The sequence below is a fragment of the Trichoplusia ni genome, chromosome 9, assembly GCF_003590095.1.
Source record: "Trichoplusia ni isolate ovarian cell line Hi5 chromosome 9, tn1, whole genome shotgun sequence".
In the NCBI taxonomy this organism is placed as follows: domain Eukaryota; kingdom Metazoa; phylum Arthropoda; class Insecta; order Lepidoptera; family Noctuidae; genus Trichoplusia; species Trichoplusia ni.
This window is the reverse complement of record NC_039486.1, coordinates 19712-40833: the sequence shown is the minus strand read 5'-3', so window position 1 is coordinate 40833 and position 21122 is coordinate 19712. Positions and strand designations below refer to the sequence as shown.

The 21122-nt window shown below is 41.6% G+C and overlaps 1 protein-coding gene and 1 long non-coding RNA gene across 5 annotated transcripts in view; one reads left to right on the top strand and one right to left on the bottom strand.

Annotated features, from left to right (window-relative positions):
• LOC113497824 overlaps window positions 1-10324 on the bottom strand; it is a 31694-nt gene extending 21370 nt beyond the window's left edge. The window contains exons 1-2 of the long non-coding RNA XR_003400931.1: window positions 9725-10324; window positions 8521-8622 (exon numbers count right to left, since the gene is read on the bottom strand). This is a non-coding gene — a long non-coding RNA (uncharacterized LOC113497824). The remainder of the gene's footprint in view (window positions 1-8520; window positions 8623-9724) is intronic.
• The window catches only part of LOC113497823 (protein nubbin-like), a 57839-nt gene that overhangs the window by 35214 nt on the left and 1503 nt on the right, over window positions 1-21122 (top strand). For all 4 annotated transcript variants that reach the window (XM_026877583.1, XM_026877584.1, XM_026877582.1 and 1 more), the window contains exons 3-5: window positions 19626-19673; window positions 20741-20889; window positions 20969-21058. In XM_026877583.1, the coding sequence (XP_026733384.1) occupies window positions 19626-19673; window positions 20741-20889; window positions 20969-21058 (287 nt within the window). The remainder of the gene's footprint in view (window positions 1-19625; window positions 19674-20740; window positions 20890-20968; window positions 21059-21122) is intronic.

The window sequence follows — 21122 nt, the reverse complement described above, 5'->3', positions numbered from 1 at the left end:
ACCTAATAGGAAATAAATTGTGGTGGAATGGTGCGCCTTTTTTGACACAACCTGAGGAAGAATGGCCAGTACATAAGGTGTTACATACGATACTACCTGAAACAAAGGTTAGTCTGACTGTACAAAGCGAAGATAATTCTAGTTTCAATTTGTTTCTTACTTGTTCTAACCTTTATAAAATGCAAAGAGTTTTGGCGTACATATTACGGTTTAAAGAAAATTGTAAATCCAAAACAAATAGAATTAAAGGCAATTTAACAGTTAGTGAATTAAGGACGTCATTATCTATGTTGGGCAAGATGTCACAACGAGAATCGTTTAAAAACGAAATCCAATCTTTAGAGAAAATGGGATGTATTAATCGTAAATCGAGAATTTCGTCTTTAAACGATTCTCGTTGTGACATCTTGCCCAACATAGATAATGACGTCCTTAATTCACTAACTGTTAAATTGCCTTTAATTCTATTTGTTTTGGATTTACAATTTTCTTTAAACCGTAATATGTACGCCAAAACTCTTTGCATTTTATAAAGGTTAGAACAAGTAAGAAACAAATTGAAACTAGAATTATCTTCGCTTTGTACAGTCAGACTAACCTTTGTTTCAGGTAGTATCGTATGTAACACCTTATGTACTAGCAACTGGAGCGAATGAGACAACACTTCTGGTCTCGATGGTCAAAAGAATTCTTGTCTGAACTTCAGCAGCGAGTTAAATGGCATCGATCCTGTGGGGGCAATGTAAGAATTGGAGACATGGTCGTAGTCAAGGATGATCAATTACCGCCGATGAAATGGCTCCTGGGGCGCATAACCAAAATATACAATGGACCTGACGGAATCTGCAGAGTTGTTGACATTGCTACGTCAAAGGGCATCATCAAAAGAGCTTTGACAAAGGTCTGCGTTCTGCCCACCGGAGATTCCCGTGAGCTCCTTGGAACCTCAGCTTCCAAGGGGGGGGAGTATGTTGACAACGCACAAGACCACAGCGGGGGTGCGGGGTCCGGGAGCGCGGAGGCAGTCACGACAGCGCCGAACCAGACGGCCAGTACGAGTTCACTCACCGACGCGGTGACATTTCACGCGTCAAATAAATCAAAAATGTAATACAAGGCAAAATTTAAATTTAAAATCTATGCCCTCACGGACACCGAAATCAGTGACGGAGCCGTTGGCGGACCGCAGCATTCTGCCTAACTCGTTATTCGCTCCTACGAAATTTTTGCCATTATCGCAATGTATTGTTTGTGGCTTACCGCGTCTAGAGATAAATCGACGTAAACATAGAATGAATGCGTTAGTACTCAATTCGCTTACAACCTCTAAATGCACTGCTTTAGTGGCAAAACAAACTAAAATACACAAGTAACATTTACTTGTTTTCGCACACGACCCTTGCGACTTGAAATTAGAAAGGGACCGGCGAAGTCGGTGCCACACGTCTCAAATGGAGGAGCCGGATTGACACGCGAGATAGGTAAGTTACCCATTATTGGTTGTACATTTTTACCCTTTAACCTGGTACACGGAACACAATTATGTATAGTTTGTGTTGCTAGAACTCTACCTCCGATGGGCCAAAATTCTTCGCGAATTAGTGACAATAATTGTGTTTGTCCACAGTGTAAAAGACGTAGGTGTTCATGCTTAAATAAAAGCTTCGTAAACGCATGTTTGGAATCAATAATAATCGGATGTTTCTTACTATAGGATACAAGTGCCCTTTGAATGCGACCTCCTACACGTAAGACCTTATTGTCGTCTAGAAACGGATTTAAAGACGAAATTCTCGATTTACGATTAATACATCCCATTTTCTCTAAAGATTGGATTTCGTTTTTAAACGATTCTCGTTGTGACATCTTGCCCAACATAGATAATGACGTCCTTAATTCACTAACTGTTAAATTGCCTTTAATTCTATTTGTTTTGGATTTACAATTTTCTTTAAACCGTAATATGTACGCCAAAACTCTTTGCATTTTATAAAGGTTAGAACAAGTAAGAAACAAATTGAAACTAGAATTATCTTCGCTTTGTACAGTCAGACTAACCTTTGTTTCAGGTAGTATCGTATGTAACACCTTATGTACTGGCCATTCTTCCTCAGGTTGTGTCAAAAAAGGCGCACCATTCCACCACAATTTATTTCCTATTAGGTGTTGCGGTTGAACTCCTCGAGACGCAAGGTCAGCTGGATTGTCCTTCGTAGGTACATGCCGCCACTCATATTTCGAGGTAAGTTCACGAATCTCCCCTATACGGTTACACACGAAAGTTTTTAGTGTCTTTGGCTCTGAATTAATCCATCCTAAAACTATAGTCGAGTCAGTCCACAGCATACAACGAGAAATATCGAAACCTTTAAGACGTAACGACTGCATAACCTTAGTAAGTAGGCGAGCTCCCAATAAAGCGCCCATTAGCTCCAGCCGAGGTATTGTTAGCTCTGGCTTCAACGGGGCTACCTTTGCCTTGGCACAGAAAAGATGCACTGTAACGTTTCCTATCTTATTGACAGACCTAAGATATAAACATGCACCGTAAGCTGCTTGCGAAGCATCTGAAAAACAATGTATTTCTATATTGATTGGAGCCTCACCAACAACGTGCCTAGGAACCTCTAAAGTTGATAAAAAATGCAGATTTGATAGAAACTCCTGCCATTCGTTAGAAATATTATTTGGAATAGGATCATCCCAGCCGTTTTTTAGCAACCACAATTTCTGAATCAACATTTTAGGAATGATTATAGTGGCCGACAAAAGTCCAAGAGGATCAAATAATTTTGACGAAGTCGACAGAATATTCCGTTTGGTCACCTTTGGAACACTCTCAAGTGTGGAACAAAACCGTAGAGTATCAGTTTGAGGAGACCATTTTAACCCTAAGACCGTAGATTCTTTACAGAAATCCTGGCTTTGATTAGTTATTGGAATATCATCGAAAATTTCCGGTACATTAGTACGAAATTTGCGCAACGGCAAGCAAGCTTCCGAAAGTTTACAGATCACTTCTTTCAAGTTCTGCTGTAACTCCTTCCGAGAATTTGAACCCGTATTCAAGTCATCTACATAAAAATCGTGTTGAATAATATTCGCGACATCCGGGTTATTACATTCTTCTGCCAACTTTAGCAAACATCGCGTACTTAGGAATGGAGCCGAGGCTGTTCCATAAGTTATTGTATTCAGTTGCAGAACCTTTAGTGGCTGATCTACATTGTCCCTCCAAACTATTAACTGCAAGTGTCGCTGTGATTCATCCACTTCAATTTGCCGGTACATTTTCTCAATGTCACCAGTAACGACAAACGCATTTTGCCGGAAGCGCAACAGAATTGAAAATAAATCATCCTGCACCACCGGCCCTACGAGCTGAATGTCATTAAAAGACTTGCCACTGGTAGTTTTACACGACGCATCGAAAACTACGCGCAAACGTGTTGTCTCACTATGTTCACGTATCACAGCATGATGCGGCAGATAATAACCAAAGACAGGACGATTGATGGGTGATAAATGACCCAACCGTTCATATTCATGAATGAAATTCTTATACTCTTCCTTAAGAAGTGTTGATTTATTAAGTTTTTTCTCTATAGTAAAGAAACGACGTTTAGCTATATTATAAGAATCACCCAAAGACCCTTCAGGTGACTCACTCAAAGGAATTTTTACTGAGAAACGGCCTTCTTTAGTACGTTTTGTATTTTCAAGAAAATGACCTTCACAGAAATGTTCTACCTTTGAGAAATATTTTTTGACTGGAGGTAGTTCCTCAATGTCCCAAAATCTAGACAACGAAGCTTCAATATTTTGTGAAAAATGACAAGCTTTAATATGTGGTCCAGAACTCCTACCAGTCGGGCCGGAAATCAACCAGCCTAACTTAGATTCCTGAAGAGTAGGCTTATTTCGCCCGAGTCTTATCTGACGACCATGCACGATCTCCCAGAACACATCTACCCCCAGTAAGACATGAATATCGGAGGGACTGAAGAAACTCGGGTCAGCCAGCTCAATATCAGCAGGTAAATTTAGCTTCGAAGTGTTTATTTCAACACCAGGCAATTTACCTGTAATTTGTGGTATAACAAGACATGACACTGTCAACTGAAACGAATTAATTCGAGAATTAATTCTAAAGTTACATTTCTGTGCAGTTGCATTTACATTTTTGTTAATACCCAATATATTTATAGGAGTAATCTCAGAGACAGGCAAACTCAATTTTCTTATTAGAGTTTCTGATACAAAAGATGATTGACTCCCGCTATCTAGAAGCGCTTTAACGGTATAAGACTTCTTCGATTTTGGTTCTAAGATTTCTAATTGAGCAGTACACAGTAACACTTGGCAAGGCATTACGGCAGACAGGGACACATTTTTATTGTCACTGTCACCTTGAGAGCTACCTGGTAAATTACTGAACTCATTATTTTTATCTGACAGTGCATGTAATAGTGTATTATGCTTTGAATTACAGTGCTGACAACCCTTCTTAAAGCAGCGAGTGGAACGATGGCCTGGCCGGAGACAGTTCGAGCACAGTTTAAATCTGGCTACTTCACTCGATCTCGTTTCCAGGCTCATATTTTTAAACTTGTCACACTCATGCAAGAAGTGATCTTTATTACATATAACACATGACTTACTACCTTTCTTTTCATTTGACGCAACAAAAGATTTAGTGACTTTATGTTCTTTGCCGTGAGAAGTTTTTTCAAACTTAGAAGTATCAACCTTATTGAATTCTACAGTTTCCAAAACATCCGCACGATTACGTAGAAATGTATAAAAATCATTAAGAGTAGGCGACTCATACAGAGAATTCCTGTGCTCTTCCCATTTGCGACATGTGGCGCCATCTAGTTTACTTGTCATCATAAAAATAATCAACGTATCCCACGCATCAGTTGGTTCATTTAAAGTACTAAGAGCTCGTAAATTTCGAGTGAAATAATCAATCATATAACGCAATGCTTTGTGAGATTCCTTTGCAAGAGATTGAAACGAAAATAACGCTTTTAAATGATTATTAATCAAAAGTCTAGTATTATTATACCTGTTGCAAAGAAGCTCCCAAGCTACCTTATAGTTTTGAGCCGAAAAGGAAATTGATTTAATAACGACAGTGGCGCCCCCTTCCAACGACGAACGTAAATAATGGAACTTATTTATGTCGGGAATACACTCATTCTCATTTATTAATGAATTAAACGTATCGCGGTATTCCAACCACTTTAATGCATCTCCATCGAAATGAGGCAAATCTATGGTTGGCAATTTTACATTATTGAATAATTTGGACGACTTGGTAGAATTATTATCTTCAAAGTTATTTTCATTCTCCTTATGCGCCTTCGAATAACGTTGAATATAGTCCTGCGCTTGAGCAATTAATGAACAAAATTTGTCTTCTATTACTTCTCTCTCGCTGACCTGTTGTTCAGGATCGGAAGATAATGATTCTATATTGCCCTGAACCTCGTCAAATTGCGATAATAACGATTGAAGTCTAGTTAACTTCAACTGAAGTTCGTCAACTTGAATTTTACTAACGACCTTAAGGTCAATAACTTGAACATTATTCAAGTATTTTGAAAAAGTAGTAATTCTCGCTTTAATCGTACCGCGAATATGAATTAAAGCCTTTAAATCGTCTGCCATAGTTATAAGTTAAATACCCTAACGTAACTTCTAGCGAATAACGCGTTATGCAGAACACAGCAATATGAAAAAAGCCAAACCGTGCACACCGCTATAGCTATGTAAAGCGGGTCAACGACCGCAAACTGCCCGCCAGCTGATCCCGGCGCCGCGATGACGTAGCGAAGCTCAGCGTACTTGTGCACCGGACAGGCTGATCCGTCTCGTGGCTCGTAGATTCTGGTGGCTGTCGCAGTGCCGGCAGCTGAAATAGTCGGCATATGCCTTTAAACTAACTGCTTAGCGCATTCGTGCGTATATCCTTATTATTCAAAGCAACCGCCTGCAATTCGAATAGCTAACGCTGTCACTAGCTGTATATAGATGCTTAAACAAACCCAAGCTAGCGAGCAATATGACTACGAATGCAGGTTATGTATGATAAATGACTCAACTAATTCCTAAGAATTATCGAGCAGAACCATAACACATATAAGGTATATTTGCAGACAGACAATACGTGCAGACAAGCCTGAAATCTGTGTGCAAAACCATTATATTCGCATGCAAAGCGAGGCAAGTTGAACTCGGAATTATAAAATAAATTTTACGAATTTTAATTTGAATTATAAGGAAAAAAATGGCTACTTCCTTGAACGAGCTCCAATGCAGCGATCGCAGGTATATTGTACACCGTCACAATAACTGCCCGTCGCGCTTGCGGTGCAATGGCCGCCAAGCGAACAGAGACGTCGTTTCGTCGCGACGATACAATACTCGTCGATTTCTCGGATATATCTTCGCGATCACGTCGGGGTCACCAAATGTTTACTACGTTATTAAGTTAAAACGAGTAAACTGCAAAAATGTCTTTATTATTGCCTTGTATTACATTTTTGCCTTGTATTACATTTTTGATTTATTTGACGCGTGAAATGTCACCGCGTCGGTGAGTGAACTCGTACTGGCCGTCTGGTTCGGCGCTGTCGTGACTGCCTCCGCGCTCCCGGACCCCGCACCCCCGCTGTGGTCTTGTGCGTTGTCAACATTATTTTTGCAAAAAAAAAAAAAAAAAAAAAAAAAAAAAAAAAAAAAACAAATGTTTACTACGTTATTAAGTTAAAACGAGTAAACTGCAAAAATGTCTTTATTATTGCCTTGTATTACATTTTTGCCTTGTATTACATTTTTGATTTATTTGACGCGTGAAATGTCACCGCGTCGGTGAGTGAACTCGTACTGGCCGTCTGGTTCGGCGCTGTCGTCACTGCCTCCGCGCTCCCGGACCCCGCACCCCCGCTGTGGTCTTGTGCGTTGTCAACACATTGTGATAGATAACTGTCATACTGTACACGTTTTTCTGTCCGCTGCTGCAGGAGACCAGCACACTGCATGGGCTGGATTAAGTGCCTCATCTCAAATGAGAACTATTTATTGTGAAAACCGCGACATGTCACTAATGGTGAGGCGGATGAGAGACGCATGCTCTGCAACTGTTGTCTGAACTAAATTTGTTATAACATTTACGGGTTCAAATAAAAATGAAAAAACAACGAAATTTGTCAAAAAATACCAAAAATAGACAAAAGGATATCCCTTTTGTCTTGGGTATTTTTTGACAAATATATTCGAAGGGGTCTTTCCACAACTTATTTAAACTGATGAACTCAACGTCTCCGCCAGCTTGATGCATATTTTGGTTTTGTTATAACTTATTTTTTGTTTATTTTGACCATATCTAGAGTTGATCGGAAGTTACGTGACGCACTCGTAGTTTTTGTCAAATTTCAAAAGTCATGTTAATACCCTGTGTCGTCTGAAGTTTAACTATTAATTTATCGAATAAACCTCGAATAGTTTTGTACCAAATACAAGTTTAGTGTTTGTTACTTACAGGTCGTTGCATTTTTGGAGCGCTCGTACACTCAAAATCAAACGTTTTTTATTTCAAGTAGGCCGTTTAACAGGCTCTCTCAAAACGTTACAGTAATGGCTCTAGTTGCACGGTTCCAAAGTGTCATTCTTATGGAGAAGAACCGGCAAGAAACTCTATAAGTTACTCTTTTAAAAATAAATGTATATACAGCACAATTTATACAATATAATGTTTTATGTAAAAATAGTAAAATGGTAAAAACTAGCAAAACATTAGCATTCGTTCTGCATATTTATCGGAATAGCCTCATACATTAGGTACCAGTATTCCTCACTACTTGTAACATGCATATTCAATCTGCTATCTATATTTGATTTTGACTGAATTAAAAATTTCCAGCTGGTAGAGATTTCATAAAGCAGCCTTAATCAAAATTATTGAGGCATTGTAAAGCATAAAGCGACACCTCGGGGACCAGGCCATGTACGAGCGGGATCAGCGAGTCGGAGTGAGTGAACAACATCAGGTCACTTGTGTAGCTAGTGCTGGCGGCGCCGGGCTCGGAGTGCCGGCGGGAGGCGGAGGGCCGTATGCAAACGAGGCGGGGCGGGCCGCGGTAAAAAACGCCCCGCGGCCCGCCCCGCGCCCCGCGCCGCCCCCCGACCCGCTAACGGAAACTCCATAAAAAACGGCCGCAATCTGTTCCGCGCCACGTGAAAAGTGAAACGGTGAAGGGTGACCCGCGACACAATAGCGAAGGGTTGCATTATGCGCGCGCGCAGCAGCCACCAGCCCGGCCCCGCTCCCCGCGCGGGCCCCGCGCCCTGCCCGCACACGTGCGCGGCTGTGCTACATATTATTGTGAAAGGATAACATTTCACTTTTAACGAGCCGCACAATATAAAAAAAGTTAATAGTATTTGTAAACGCTCGCTCAGTTATGTAAACAGCGCTAACCATCTGCAACTAGACATGAGACCGGTACTTACGTGAGAGTCATGGACGAACACGAGCAGACGTGAGGAGTGACGCGAGGACGTGGAGACCAGCCGGCCGGGGCTGGACCCGGGCGGGGCTGGGGTCACGTACAACTAGCGAAAACAAAACAGATTTCAAATATCCTCATGATGAACGGGAGAATACAAATAACTCTGCAACAATCGATCCTTCATAAAATAACAGAAATATTTATATTCGTCAAATTTAATAGCAACAGCATATTGACAGTCGCTATGGATGCAATATTTGTTTTTTCCTTGTTCATACAAAATTACCTCCGCGGAGTCGTTTTTTTTTTCATTTGGAAAATTGGAAGCAACTTCTTTCGTTTCATTGCAAAAGTAGCCCAAGTCTTATCACAGGCTTTAAAACATATGTGTACAAATATATTCCAAATCGGTGGTTTTGGCGTGATAGCGTAACAGACAGATAGCGCTGCAGCATTTGTAATATTAATCAGGACATTCCGGTTTAATAAAGTCTGATAAACGCGATACGCTCTTCCTGAGGTCATAAGGTATAACCCTTAACCCTGGTTAGGAATGGAATGAGTCTATCACTTACGTTTGTTGAATACTTTTAGGCTATTAGGTTATTTCGATAGCCCAGTCCTTTCCGATGATGCATCCCAGTAAAATGAGGGCAAAATATTGTTTTTCATATATTATAAAGCTGTGCGAGTTTTTACTGCTAGTCGTCATCTCACGTGGACAAGCTCCGTCATGAGGATACAAACATTTACTGTTTCTTTTTTTATGGGTTGGACAAAGAGGTTTGCATTTTAAACACCACTACACATACACAGAATTTATTTTTAACTGCCAGCAAAATTTAAACAATACACCCGTAAGAGCAATGAAAATGTTTTATGAAAATATTTTAGCGCCATGCTTTAATACAACATTGAAACCTTCTGAATGTGAATTGACTGATGATTTTAAATAACAATTTTAATAAATTTCTGTAAAAGTTGTTTTATATATTATTTACGTACCTATAAACACGGTAACGTTGATTAACGTTCAGCAATGGAATACTTTCTTATTGTTCAGTTCACCCACCCACAAACCAACCGTGATAGCCGCCTATGCCGCATAACCTCTACTCTCTAGCATCTAGAAAAGAATCCCTCAACGTATAGCAATAACATATTGAATACTCACAAACCCTACAACTGTACTTAAACTCACTCACCTCGCTGCAGCCGTTTGTCAACAATCTGTTAAGCAGTGTTCATGTTTTCTATAATAAACATTGATTGAATATCACATTGTTAGTAAATTCACCAGAAAGTCACCAAAGGGCACTTAAACTCTTAATCATAGCACGTACAACGAATTTTTATGAAATAATAATTAATATTAACACAACACCACACTTAACACAAACTTTCAAATTGTAAACTAACTAATGGAAACAAATCTTTTTCTTCTCGTATGGTAGCAAAGGTATCATCTCATACAGCCAAAAATCAAATAATAACGGATTGGGACCTTCCAGATGTAGGTATTTTAACCAGTCTCGAGGATGTATTCCATACACTATTTGTAATTTTAAATCCTTTAATTAGCTAAATTATTATTTGAGTTACAGTTAATTTGATGTTACTAAAGGCAAGTTCTGTCACAGCCCACCTCTAAAGCGTTCACCGAAGATTTCGTTCATCAAATCACTTCACTTGGACTTGACAGTTACAAAATAATGTTTAGGAATACAGTTTTATTTTCCCAAGTTTTTATACACGCACTTCTTGTTTGTATGTTTATTTGTCGTTCCGGTTGTATTTTTGTAACTCAATTTTGAGGCACTTCCTGATAAGATAGCAGACTGAAATTTTCAGGGTAGCTTCAAACCTGATGACAATGTAATTAATAAAAAACGGCTGGACCAATTTTGATTCACATAATGTTACATTTAAAAACGAGGGCATTTAGATTTTTTAAATCTATTAAATTAGAAAAATAAAGCGAAATTTTTGTTACATTCCACGTTGACGAAGTCGCAGGCACACCTAGTGTACGATATGATGGAAACAGTAAGGAATCATTTAAGTGAGAGTCGTTTTAAAAAAAAAACTGTAATTCATATCATACCTACTCGACTTACAATGTTTTCATGAAAAGGCAAGGCATTAAGAAACGCTCCTGTGTGGAATAAATTCGCGAATACTATTACTTAATCATCAAGTTTTACCTGAGTAATAATTAATTTTAGTGTCATTATCGACAAGCATCAGGTTCGAAGTCCGATGAAGAAGCACAGTCAGCTAAGGACGGCCTGTGGTGCTGCGAAACATAATTGTAAGCAGCTACAGTACCTACTAAAATGAAATCTGCCACGTTACAAGTAACCTTAAATAATGTAAGTAATACTTTAAAATAGAACTAATATATATTATAAAATAAGACGTGCCTTGCGTCCTAAGAATGGAGAGACATCTCTTTCCATTTGTAGTTTTTTTAATTGCAAATCAGTCGGGTGTATGTAATAATGTAAACAGACGTGCGCTTTGATGTCGGCGGCCCCGGGCAGGGCTCGCTCCCCTCGGCCGCGCAGTCCGCACCCGCGCGGACCAGCGCCGCGCCCGCACCGAGCTGGGCAGCCCGCTCACACCATCACTGGTCGTATGCGACGTCTGACCCACCATTACATGTGATTAAAGTAATTTATAATGTTTATTTGGAAGCGGATAAATTATTAAAGCGTATAAGTAACGAGCGCCGAAGCCCGCATACGCATGCGCTATTGCTTACTATATCGGCGGCACGCGACTCCGCGCCCCCCGCGCCCCCGCGCCCCCGCGCCCCCGCGCCCTCTCATCCCGTTAAAGGATTGTTAAATTAAATAGAGTTAACAGCCGCTAAAGGGTTGCGTCGCGTGTCGACCCCCTCCTCCCGCACCCGCCACCGCCTGCGCTTGCGCACCCTTCCAAATCTCGGCACGCGCCTGTTGCTGCAAATTTCGATTTCACTATTGTATTACTTTAGTAAATGCCTTCTCCCTGTGCGTTATTCAAAGTAGATGCCGAGATCGGAGAGATCAGAGAATACGATTGTTGTATTGTTATTGTGGCAGTCCAGGGCAGCCGCCGATCGGACCTTATGTACTAATTTAAATAAATAATGTGAACACAGAAAGGAAACATTGCATATACTGCTACTTTAGAAACACGCACATTAGCACGCCACCTGAAAGGTGCCAGTCCACGAGAAAAAGAAGCTTCGCAATGCCATACTTCTTGTCCAGCCATATTAAACTGTACAAAAATCTTTGGCTATCGAAATCAAATCTCATTGATTATTGCAAAAATATGATGTTGACAACAATCGTTCGCTTGCTAGCATTTTTCCCTGTTGCTATTACGTTGTGCCGAGTGGCGCGGCGGCGTCACTGGTAGTACATAACGCGCGGAGCTCGCGACAGCTTGGCCCATCATATATCATACCGGTTTAAATTAAACCCGTCACCGATATTGTCGCGCGACGGAATAATTTACTAATGACAGCCGCTCGCGCCGCTCATAAATCACGCGCCGTATGCGGCAACCCTTAACCCTTTCACCCGCGAGCCCCGCGCCCCCCGCCCCGCGCCCCGCGTGCCTCCGCGCCCGCGACCGTCGCGTACACAAATCAGTTCGTTTTTTAGTCTGTGTGAAAGGGCTAAGGGTGCGCACAGCCAATCCCGGCGCCGCTCACATTTACATATACCGGTCGCGTATGTAAATCACTTGTGTGCGACATACATGTGCCGCCGCTCTCCCGTACATAGGTGCGGCTGATACTGCGCCGCTGGCTGGGACATTACTGTTTCCGCAATAATTTATATTAATTACACTAATAATGAACTGTGGAGTAGAGTTAAGAGGTGGCTGGTTATAAGGGTCCGTTTGACCCGTCGATATACTCTTAAACAACGTAAACAAAGTTTTTTCAAATAGACATTGGCGTGGTGTCGCTAGCGGTAGGTCCGAGATCACGTGTCGCGTCAGTGATGTGGGAGCGATGCTGGCTTACAGTAACTCCACACAGGCAGCTTGCGGCCCGCGCCCCTACCCACGCAATGCGCCGAGAAACGAAGCGCGCCGCCAATTGTAAATGCAAATACTCTGCTAATACAAAATGGCCGCCGACCTCCGACCTCCGACCTCCGGCCCCTGAGCTGAGCACTCCTCGCCTCGTATACTTGTTCACTTTTGCAACTTTGTATGGGCTTTGTTATTTAAACGGGAAGGATTTAGTTTGAATTCAAAGAAACATGTTTAATATTACCCAATACATAATATATATTAACATTCACCGTCGAGTAGGAATCGCTACATTTCCCGCGTCGGTCAGCACGGCTCAGCCTAGCTAGACCTGTACGGAGCAAACCAGTAACCAAGCGAGGGACGTGTTGCGAGGCTTGCGATACCCTGTGTCCTCCGCTACATATGTCCCGAGCACGTCACTACACTTGGCTGCTGTCCTGTATTACACCTAACTGATAACGGTAATTAATTTTACAAATTCATGGACAAATAGCTTATACGAATATTTTAGAATTTAGCCACAGTTTTCCAATCGGGAAGGTTTTATTTTGTTATATACATGGTGCAAAAACAAAAAACAAAATATAGAAATAAGATAATTGAGAGAAGTTTGTGTGATTATTGACGACACAATCTATTTATTTATAATAAATTTAAATAATGGCACACAAACATCTGTAAGTAAATTTAAATACTACTTTGCATCAAGTTCGAAGTGGGCTTTCAAGTTAAAGTTTTCCAGTTAATTGTTTTTGTTTTTCTTTCTTCCAAAGATAAGTTATCATCGTGCATCTTTAGGTTTATAGTATTTTATGGTGTTTTTATCCTTAAATAGTGTTGGGGTTCACGAAGGGCATTTTTATATAATACTAGCTGTTGCCCGCGACTTCGTCCGCGTGGTTGGAACATTTTCCACATTTTCCTTTATATCTTCGCTCCTATTAGTCGCAGCGTGATGGTCTATAGCCGAAAACCTTCCTCGATGAAAGGTCTATTCAACACAAAAAGAATTTTTCAATTTGAACCAGTAGTTCCTGAGATTAGCGCGTTCAAACAAACAAACAAACAAACTCTTCAGCTTTATATTAGTATAGATAAAAAGAGGACTCTCTGTGGCACTCTAAATGAGATTCGACGTTCATTGAAGCAGGAAATAATATTGTGTTTAGGTAACTAGTAGCTTATTTAACAGTTTACTCACGCGTGTTTATCTGGACACCAACTGTAGTAGGTACTTGTGAGTAAACCGTTATTAAAATACAAATAATTAAGAATCCGACCACAATAGTTATTATAACAATATGCGTGTTTTCTTTTCATATTGATTTGGTTTACGTTTTTAATTTGAGGTCTTTTATGTGATTAATGAGAATATTGAAAGTTTCCCTGATATCATACGCTTCTTCTTCGTTAAGGAGAGTCCCGTAATGCACATATTCAGAGGCATTTCGCAGCCATTTGTAAGTTGACAAACAGAGACCAGAATCGAAAATCTGCCCTTCGAGGAATCTCACCAACACGTTTCAGTCGCAATGAGATTAATAAAATAAAGATGTTATCGGATAACTGCAATGAGAGTGCCCCTCGCGGCCGGCGCGGCGGCGCCCCTCGCGGCCGCCGGGCGGCGCGCTACTGCCCCACGCAACCCTTACACTCAATCTTTAATTAAATATCTAAAGGTACGGAGGGTTGACACGTAATAAAACTACACAAATATAGAAATCAGTGTTCATAAAAATCCCATAAGAACAATAAAACATGCGAGGGTCGTCCCCGCTACGCACCAGAAACTTGCTACGGCCGCGTAGCTCACCGCTACGACACACCTGCGCTGCCGGACTTGATGACCCACACGTCACGACAAATATATCAACTGCATTATAGTCATCACTTATTATATTAGAAAAAACACATGCATTCATTACGGGTATTAATGTAAAGTTATTATAAGTGTTTTTTTTTGAGATAAACGTTTTTTAAAAACAGCAAAACAAATGAATCGTCCCTTGTGACACTCGAAGTTACGCCACAAACCCAAAACAAACAAATATTGCGAATTCCTACTTGGACGTACCACTTACAGTAACCGTACCGGTAAAGTAAACATATTTTATTCAGTTTAAAATACAGAAAGCTCTTTACAAAGAAGCGAATCTCTTATTCAAAGTAGCAATATGTTGGCGCCTAAACAAACACTGGCCACATTACGTAAATGCATTCTTTGGATAGAGATGCATGAGCCCGCAGGAGGAGGGGTGGGCCGCGGGGCGCGGGGGAGGGGGCGGCAGGGTCGCCGGGGTCAGAGCAACCTGAATTAAACTTTCATCGGCCGCTGTTTGCGCACATTAGCATTACAAAGCGGCCGCACTACCAAGTGGTAGACGCGCCCGTCCCCAACTCGGCTAGGCCGACACTCGCACTCAACTCGTTTTACTGAAACTGCAGAGTTACCGTCGAATAGTAATACATTAAATACCATTATATTAACATTACTTCGTCTGCATAAGAAGACCTGGATATCGACCTCCGTGCTTCATGCGAGCGCCACTCAGGCATTATATTTCTCAGTGCAAGCTCGGCAAGTGGAGGTGTCCCGCCGGGCCGCGTGTAGGCGCGCGTGGCTCTGTGGCGAACCACACTCGCAATTCTATCAGATTCACATCAAACAGGAACTAGCCCTTTCATCTGACTACAATCACTTTCTCGATGCTTTCCAAATAGTGTGTACACTGCCCGGTAAAGCATTTGTAAAGCCCCGAAACGTTTTATTTTTATAGATCGTTTTTTATTATGATTGTTGAGGTACAAAGCATATCTATTCATCTGCTTTGTTTTCGAATAACCGTTCAATCGAGTATTACAAAAAGTGATCGAGGCAAACAATGACCAGGATGATTAACACAATAACTGCTGAACTGCAGAGTTGTGGTGTGCGCCGCGCCGGGCTACTAGATGTGCTACAGATACGAGTACGAGGAGAACGTTGCCATTATTTATTTGATAATAACTCTGTAACGACTCTTGGCCTCATGGCACACGCTCCTCGCTCAGCCTCAGCTTTTTTTTTTCAATCAAACCCGATCGGAATTCGCGCATCGGTTAGACGAACCCGTCGCTCCCCTTTCCTAAAAAATTAAACAGCTTTTAAACGCACATCGCGTTCGATGCGTTCGGCGAAAGCGCAAAAAAAAAATCATCTCAGGTAATCGAAATAATGGCGAAGTCGCGCGAAAAAAATTCACTAAAGGGCGGAAAAAGAAACGGATTCGTACAAAAAAGTTCAAATTTTTAATTCAACGGTTGAGGGTTGAGCGGGGTGAGGCTAGGACCCGGAGGGGGGCTGGAGGGCGCGCGGGAGGGGGGCGCGGGGCAGGCCTCGCGCTGCCGGCCGGAGCCGCTCCGCAGTGTGTGAGTGCGCGCCGGCCGGAGCGGAGCCCTGCCCTGTGTTACCGCTGTGCTACCCCGACACGACCCGCTCGCCGCCCACGCAGCCATGGTCCTGTCCGCATGCGTCCGCGCCGACACGCGCTCCTACTGCTCTACCGCATACCGTGAGTTTATTAAGCACTAACAAACAAACTGCTGTTGTTCGCCTACATCGACGATTAGAACTTGAGACGTTCTAAAATTAAATTAACTCTCTCTATTAAATATACCTGCGTATTATTTTGATGAGGTTGTTGTTATAAAGCGGGCCCCGAATACACCCGATCTAGCTACTAGTGTATATTGCTAGTGTTATATTTAGTACATAAACAAGGTGCTGCGTCATTAGTATTTATATTGCATATTACTTTTTTTAATAAGACTCCCTACACTTAAGAATCTACCTGCTTCTGCGGAGAGTTTCACAAACATTCAAGTGTCCACAAATACACCCAGACTCAGGACTGTGGGGAGATCAAACTACGCACGCAGTTTGTTTTGCGCCTATTAGATTGAACCTAGCCTAACCATGGAAATTCGCAGGAACATTATTTAAAATTGAGTACTTGATGTATGTAGTTTAAAAAATATTGGAATCACCAAATTGCTATTATAGAATTACTACTTACTGAAAAGTAGAGTCAACTATAATGTTCGAAAGTGAATTCACAAAGCACTTTTGTAAATATTGAGAGTGTTTCAGAAGCTGAAGTTCATCTGAAGCTTATCTTAGTTTTTGCCGTCACTTCTGCCCCTCGAGGCCTATTTCAAATGTTTACCTTTTCTGTAATACTCGTAACTATTTGTACTTTCTAAAAGTAACTTTAAATATGTATGAAAAGCATTATGTATATAATATGTATTTTGTTATTTACGCTTACATTTAAAGTGAAATTATATAGGTTTTTATCGATCCTGGACCAATTTTAATGTCAAAACAAAATAAGCACACCTATAAGCATTTTGTGAATAAACGTTTAATTTGCACTAGCTATCGCTCGCGACTTCGTCCGCTCGGTTATGGACATATAAGGCAGGATTTTTATATATGGCTTAAATAGTTATATTAAGTACAATCTATTTCAAAGTCACCAACCGCCCCGCTGCCGCACAACAACTATAACTATTTAGCTGCGGAGCTACAGAGGACTAAGACAGTGGTCACTCATACGATATTCAATGAAATTAAATAATTAAAGGGGCAATTTTGTTTATACTTGAACATTTGTAATGATTAACGTATTTATTCTATGTTAAGGATTAACACCACGTTAAATAGGCGTTGATTTTAACAACTTAACCTTATAAGAAGGATATATTTTTGCGGACTTATTTTTTTACCTTTTTAAGAAGAACAATTCCGTCATACGTGATGTTATGTTTTACGCGGGTGGTTATTTCTCCCCGTTTTTTTTTGTAACATGTCAGTCATTGCTGCTCTGCTGTTATTGATTTTAGCGTGATAATATATAATTATAATATATAACCTGCCTCAGGTTTACTGAGGCAGGTTATAGACCACCGACTACCCAACATTGATATTTTTTTTTCAAATTGTAACCAAACTCTGCTTTCTGATTCGTTTCGATAAAACTAGTTATTAACAAAAATAGACTTAAGTTATCAAAAAGAAGTTAAACACGTTGTACACATTTAAAAATATTATTATGTTACTCATTTAAAACCGTAACGATGCACTTGAAAAGTTATATATTATTCATATAATAGAGTCAACATAATGTTATGTAGTACTTCTAGACAAGTAGGAGTATCTCTATATTCTGCATACTTATAGCGCTTTATTCTAATACCTAACATTTAATATTGCGTGTAAATACATCTCATCGTTACATTGCAAATAATGTTTTGTGGTAACACGTAACTAAAATATGAGGCGTGTCGTATGCGTACGTGGGTAAGCAGGAGGTATTGTGGACTATCCAGTCTTTAAATACAATCACAAAACTTCGGCAGACCGAGCATTCAGTGTTCAGTTGCAAGTAAGTACATCGAGTGCGCAGGAGGTTTAGAAGTAGAGCTGAGTGTTGAGGACTATGTTAGAAAACGCGTTAAAAAACTAATCTGGCGCAAAAAACGCGCAACTGGCGCTTTTTACTATTCAGGGATATTTCAATTCCGCGCACCTCCGCCCGTTTCGATGATTGCACCCTTTTGTGTCGCACAAAAAACTGACGATGATGTCTCAATGCATTCGCATTTTTTCTGCATATGAAGGTTTTATCCAAGGATAAGTCTTGTATGAATTCGCGTATATTTAAATAAATAACATTTGTGTCGACGCAAATCCTTTTTTATCCGCTGCAAGGCGGAGCGCGGATTATCCGCAGGTAGGCAACTGTTCCCACGCGGGCGAGCACTCGTCGCGGCCGTCACGGGTCACACACATGCGCTCGCAGACAGGGTTAGTCTTTCGTAGCATCGTAGTATTCATTGCAGACCGCTCCTACGAACTCTCATGGTATGCATGCTCTTGGCAATTCAATTTAATCTAAATATTATGTGACATCATGATAGTTAAATCGCCTAACGTCACCTTTACCGGGCCTGTTGTTTTGGGCTATGACAGTACGGGACGGCACCGTGTAATCCGCTCATTAATCAGTATTAGTGGTAACGTGATGAGCGCGAGGTGGGCTTCGCTGGCGGCTCGCGCTGCTGATCCCATTAATTCGGTTGTAATCAACTGATCCGGTTAGGCCGCGTAATGTGTAGGACGCAGGTGACGGGTGACACGCGTCGACACCAGCTCCCTGCGACACTACGGGCGGTGCACTGGCACACCGTCGGCGCTCGGCTCCCACCGGACTCACTGACTCATTACTCTATATTAACTTGTTACCACCTACGTAACTACAAATACTTCCGATGCAATTTTTATGTGGAAATTGTAATTACTTTTGTAGACACGTATGTTAATATCGCAGTGTCCAATGAGTCATGGCACTACGTGATATCAATATGGATATTCATTGCGTTTGGCTTTAAGCCTACAATCAGGAATTTTATATTGATGAACAAAATGTTATATGTATACTTACTTCTTGTTTCTTACATAAGTTATCTTTAAGAAACAAGTAGAACATTTCTTATTTGTCTTGTTAGGTTGCAAAATCAGTAAAGCATATCAATATATTTCCTAAAAACGATTCTCGCAGTACTGCCGTCTACTAACTAAAAGGCCGTAAAGCCACAGTTGGTCGTTTTGTTTCGTTCAAATAAAATGTCATCAATATGATTGAATGAAATATATTGCATATTGTGCACAAACACTTTGTCTACATATATAACTTGCAACCACGTTTTCCTAGGTTGTATAGTTTTTTAGAGACATCAATTCCCCCTTATTTTTGCGTTTTCTCCAAAAACACTTTTTGCGCTTAGCTGCTTTTTAGTTAGTAGACGGCAGAGTAAGGAACTTAATTGTGTCGCGGGAGTTTCACAAACATACAAATCACGTACACAAAGAATAGCGAATGAATTCTTTAGTAATGTCTTATTTAATATAATTGAATTTAAATTTAATTGAAGGTCCGTCGTGTGCCCTATCCGTGTGTGTTATTAAGTTAAACCATAATTGAATGAATTTACCACAGTTGTGTAACCAGGAGCTTTTTGTTGCAGAGGAGTCTGGCGAGCTCATCAAGTCGCCATCGCCGCCGCCCAGCCATGGTCAGTATCACTTCCACATTAACATCAGCAGCCACCACCACTCGTCCGTCGTCCACTTCTATTAGGCCTGCCGGTCACAATGATAACACTAACGCGAGTTCCCTTTCTATTCCGTGTTGCGACACAATGGCTCCACCGGGTCCACCTGTCGAGGATAAGCAGGAACGTGTGCGGCGCATGCGCCGAGCAAACAATGCGCCTCACCTTCACCCCTTTGAAGAAAGTGCGCACGCGCCTGTAACGCGCGTCTCACCCTTTACCGTAAGCGTCCCTCCCCGAGACGGGCGCGCGTGTCATTGTGTCCCCGCCGCTGTAATATCGAATATGATCTGTCGGGGATGGCGGCTGTCGTATGAGATGTATTTACATGCAATATCCGGCCCATTACCCGCCTCCCGCCGGCCCATACATCATATTACCGGAAGTGGTGTAAACATATCCCCCCCCCCACGTAGGCTAGTGGCGAGCCTCTCAACCTACGATGTATTTATCGACTAGGTAGTGTAAAACCGAACAACATCTTGTTGTTGTTAATCTTATATTTAAGAAACTCTAAAATGAATGTGTCAAAGTGGCACGAGACTGCCTACACGAGTAAGCCTAATGTAGGAGCAGTGGACGATACATAATGTGAATGGATACGAGAGATGCGGTGTCGGAGACATATCGTAGGCTACTGGGCCCCGACTCGGCTATTTTACAATGCCCGATGAATGAATGGCAATTGGATTAAATTAGAAGGTATTCCTATTCTCTTAAACATTTTGCCAATACAATAATTGAAAGTTAATTATATTGACCTTGAGTATACCGTCCTGCACTGAATTTCCAAGTATTGTGTAGAAAAATGCTTAAGAGAATACGAAAATTGTCATTTTAAGCCAAATTTCAATCATTCATCGGCTGATATAAATAGCAGAATTGGGGCCCTGGCCCCACAAGCTGTACTGCCGAGTACTTGTAATTGCCATATAATGTCTGCTAAATCCGTACCAACTAATCGCACATACAGTTTTGGCTCGTCTTAGGTTTAAAACAGTAGGTGTGTAATATGTATTGTGTTACAGATGGCTCGGCGAGCGGCGAGGGCGAAATCAGCGGTGACGAGCGGCCCCCCTCACCCCCGCGCGCGCCCTCCGCGCCCCTGCCGCACCCCGCGCACCCCGCGCACCCGCCGCACGTCGCCAGCGCCGCCGCCGCCACCGCCGCCGTCTTTGTAAGTCACCCTTCCTCGCTCATGCACCAGTCAGCTGAGACCGAGCCTGGCCGTGCTGATCGCCTGCTTGTTGTTACAGAACGCCGCGGGCGCCGGCAACGCGCTGGCGCAGCTGCAGCACTTGCTGCTCACACAGCACGGAGCCCACTCGTTGTTGCTGCACACGCAGGTGAGTGAGCCTCACCGCGCGGACGCAACAGTTCAACTCATACTTGTTCATTATTTGCTATGGT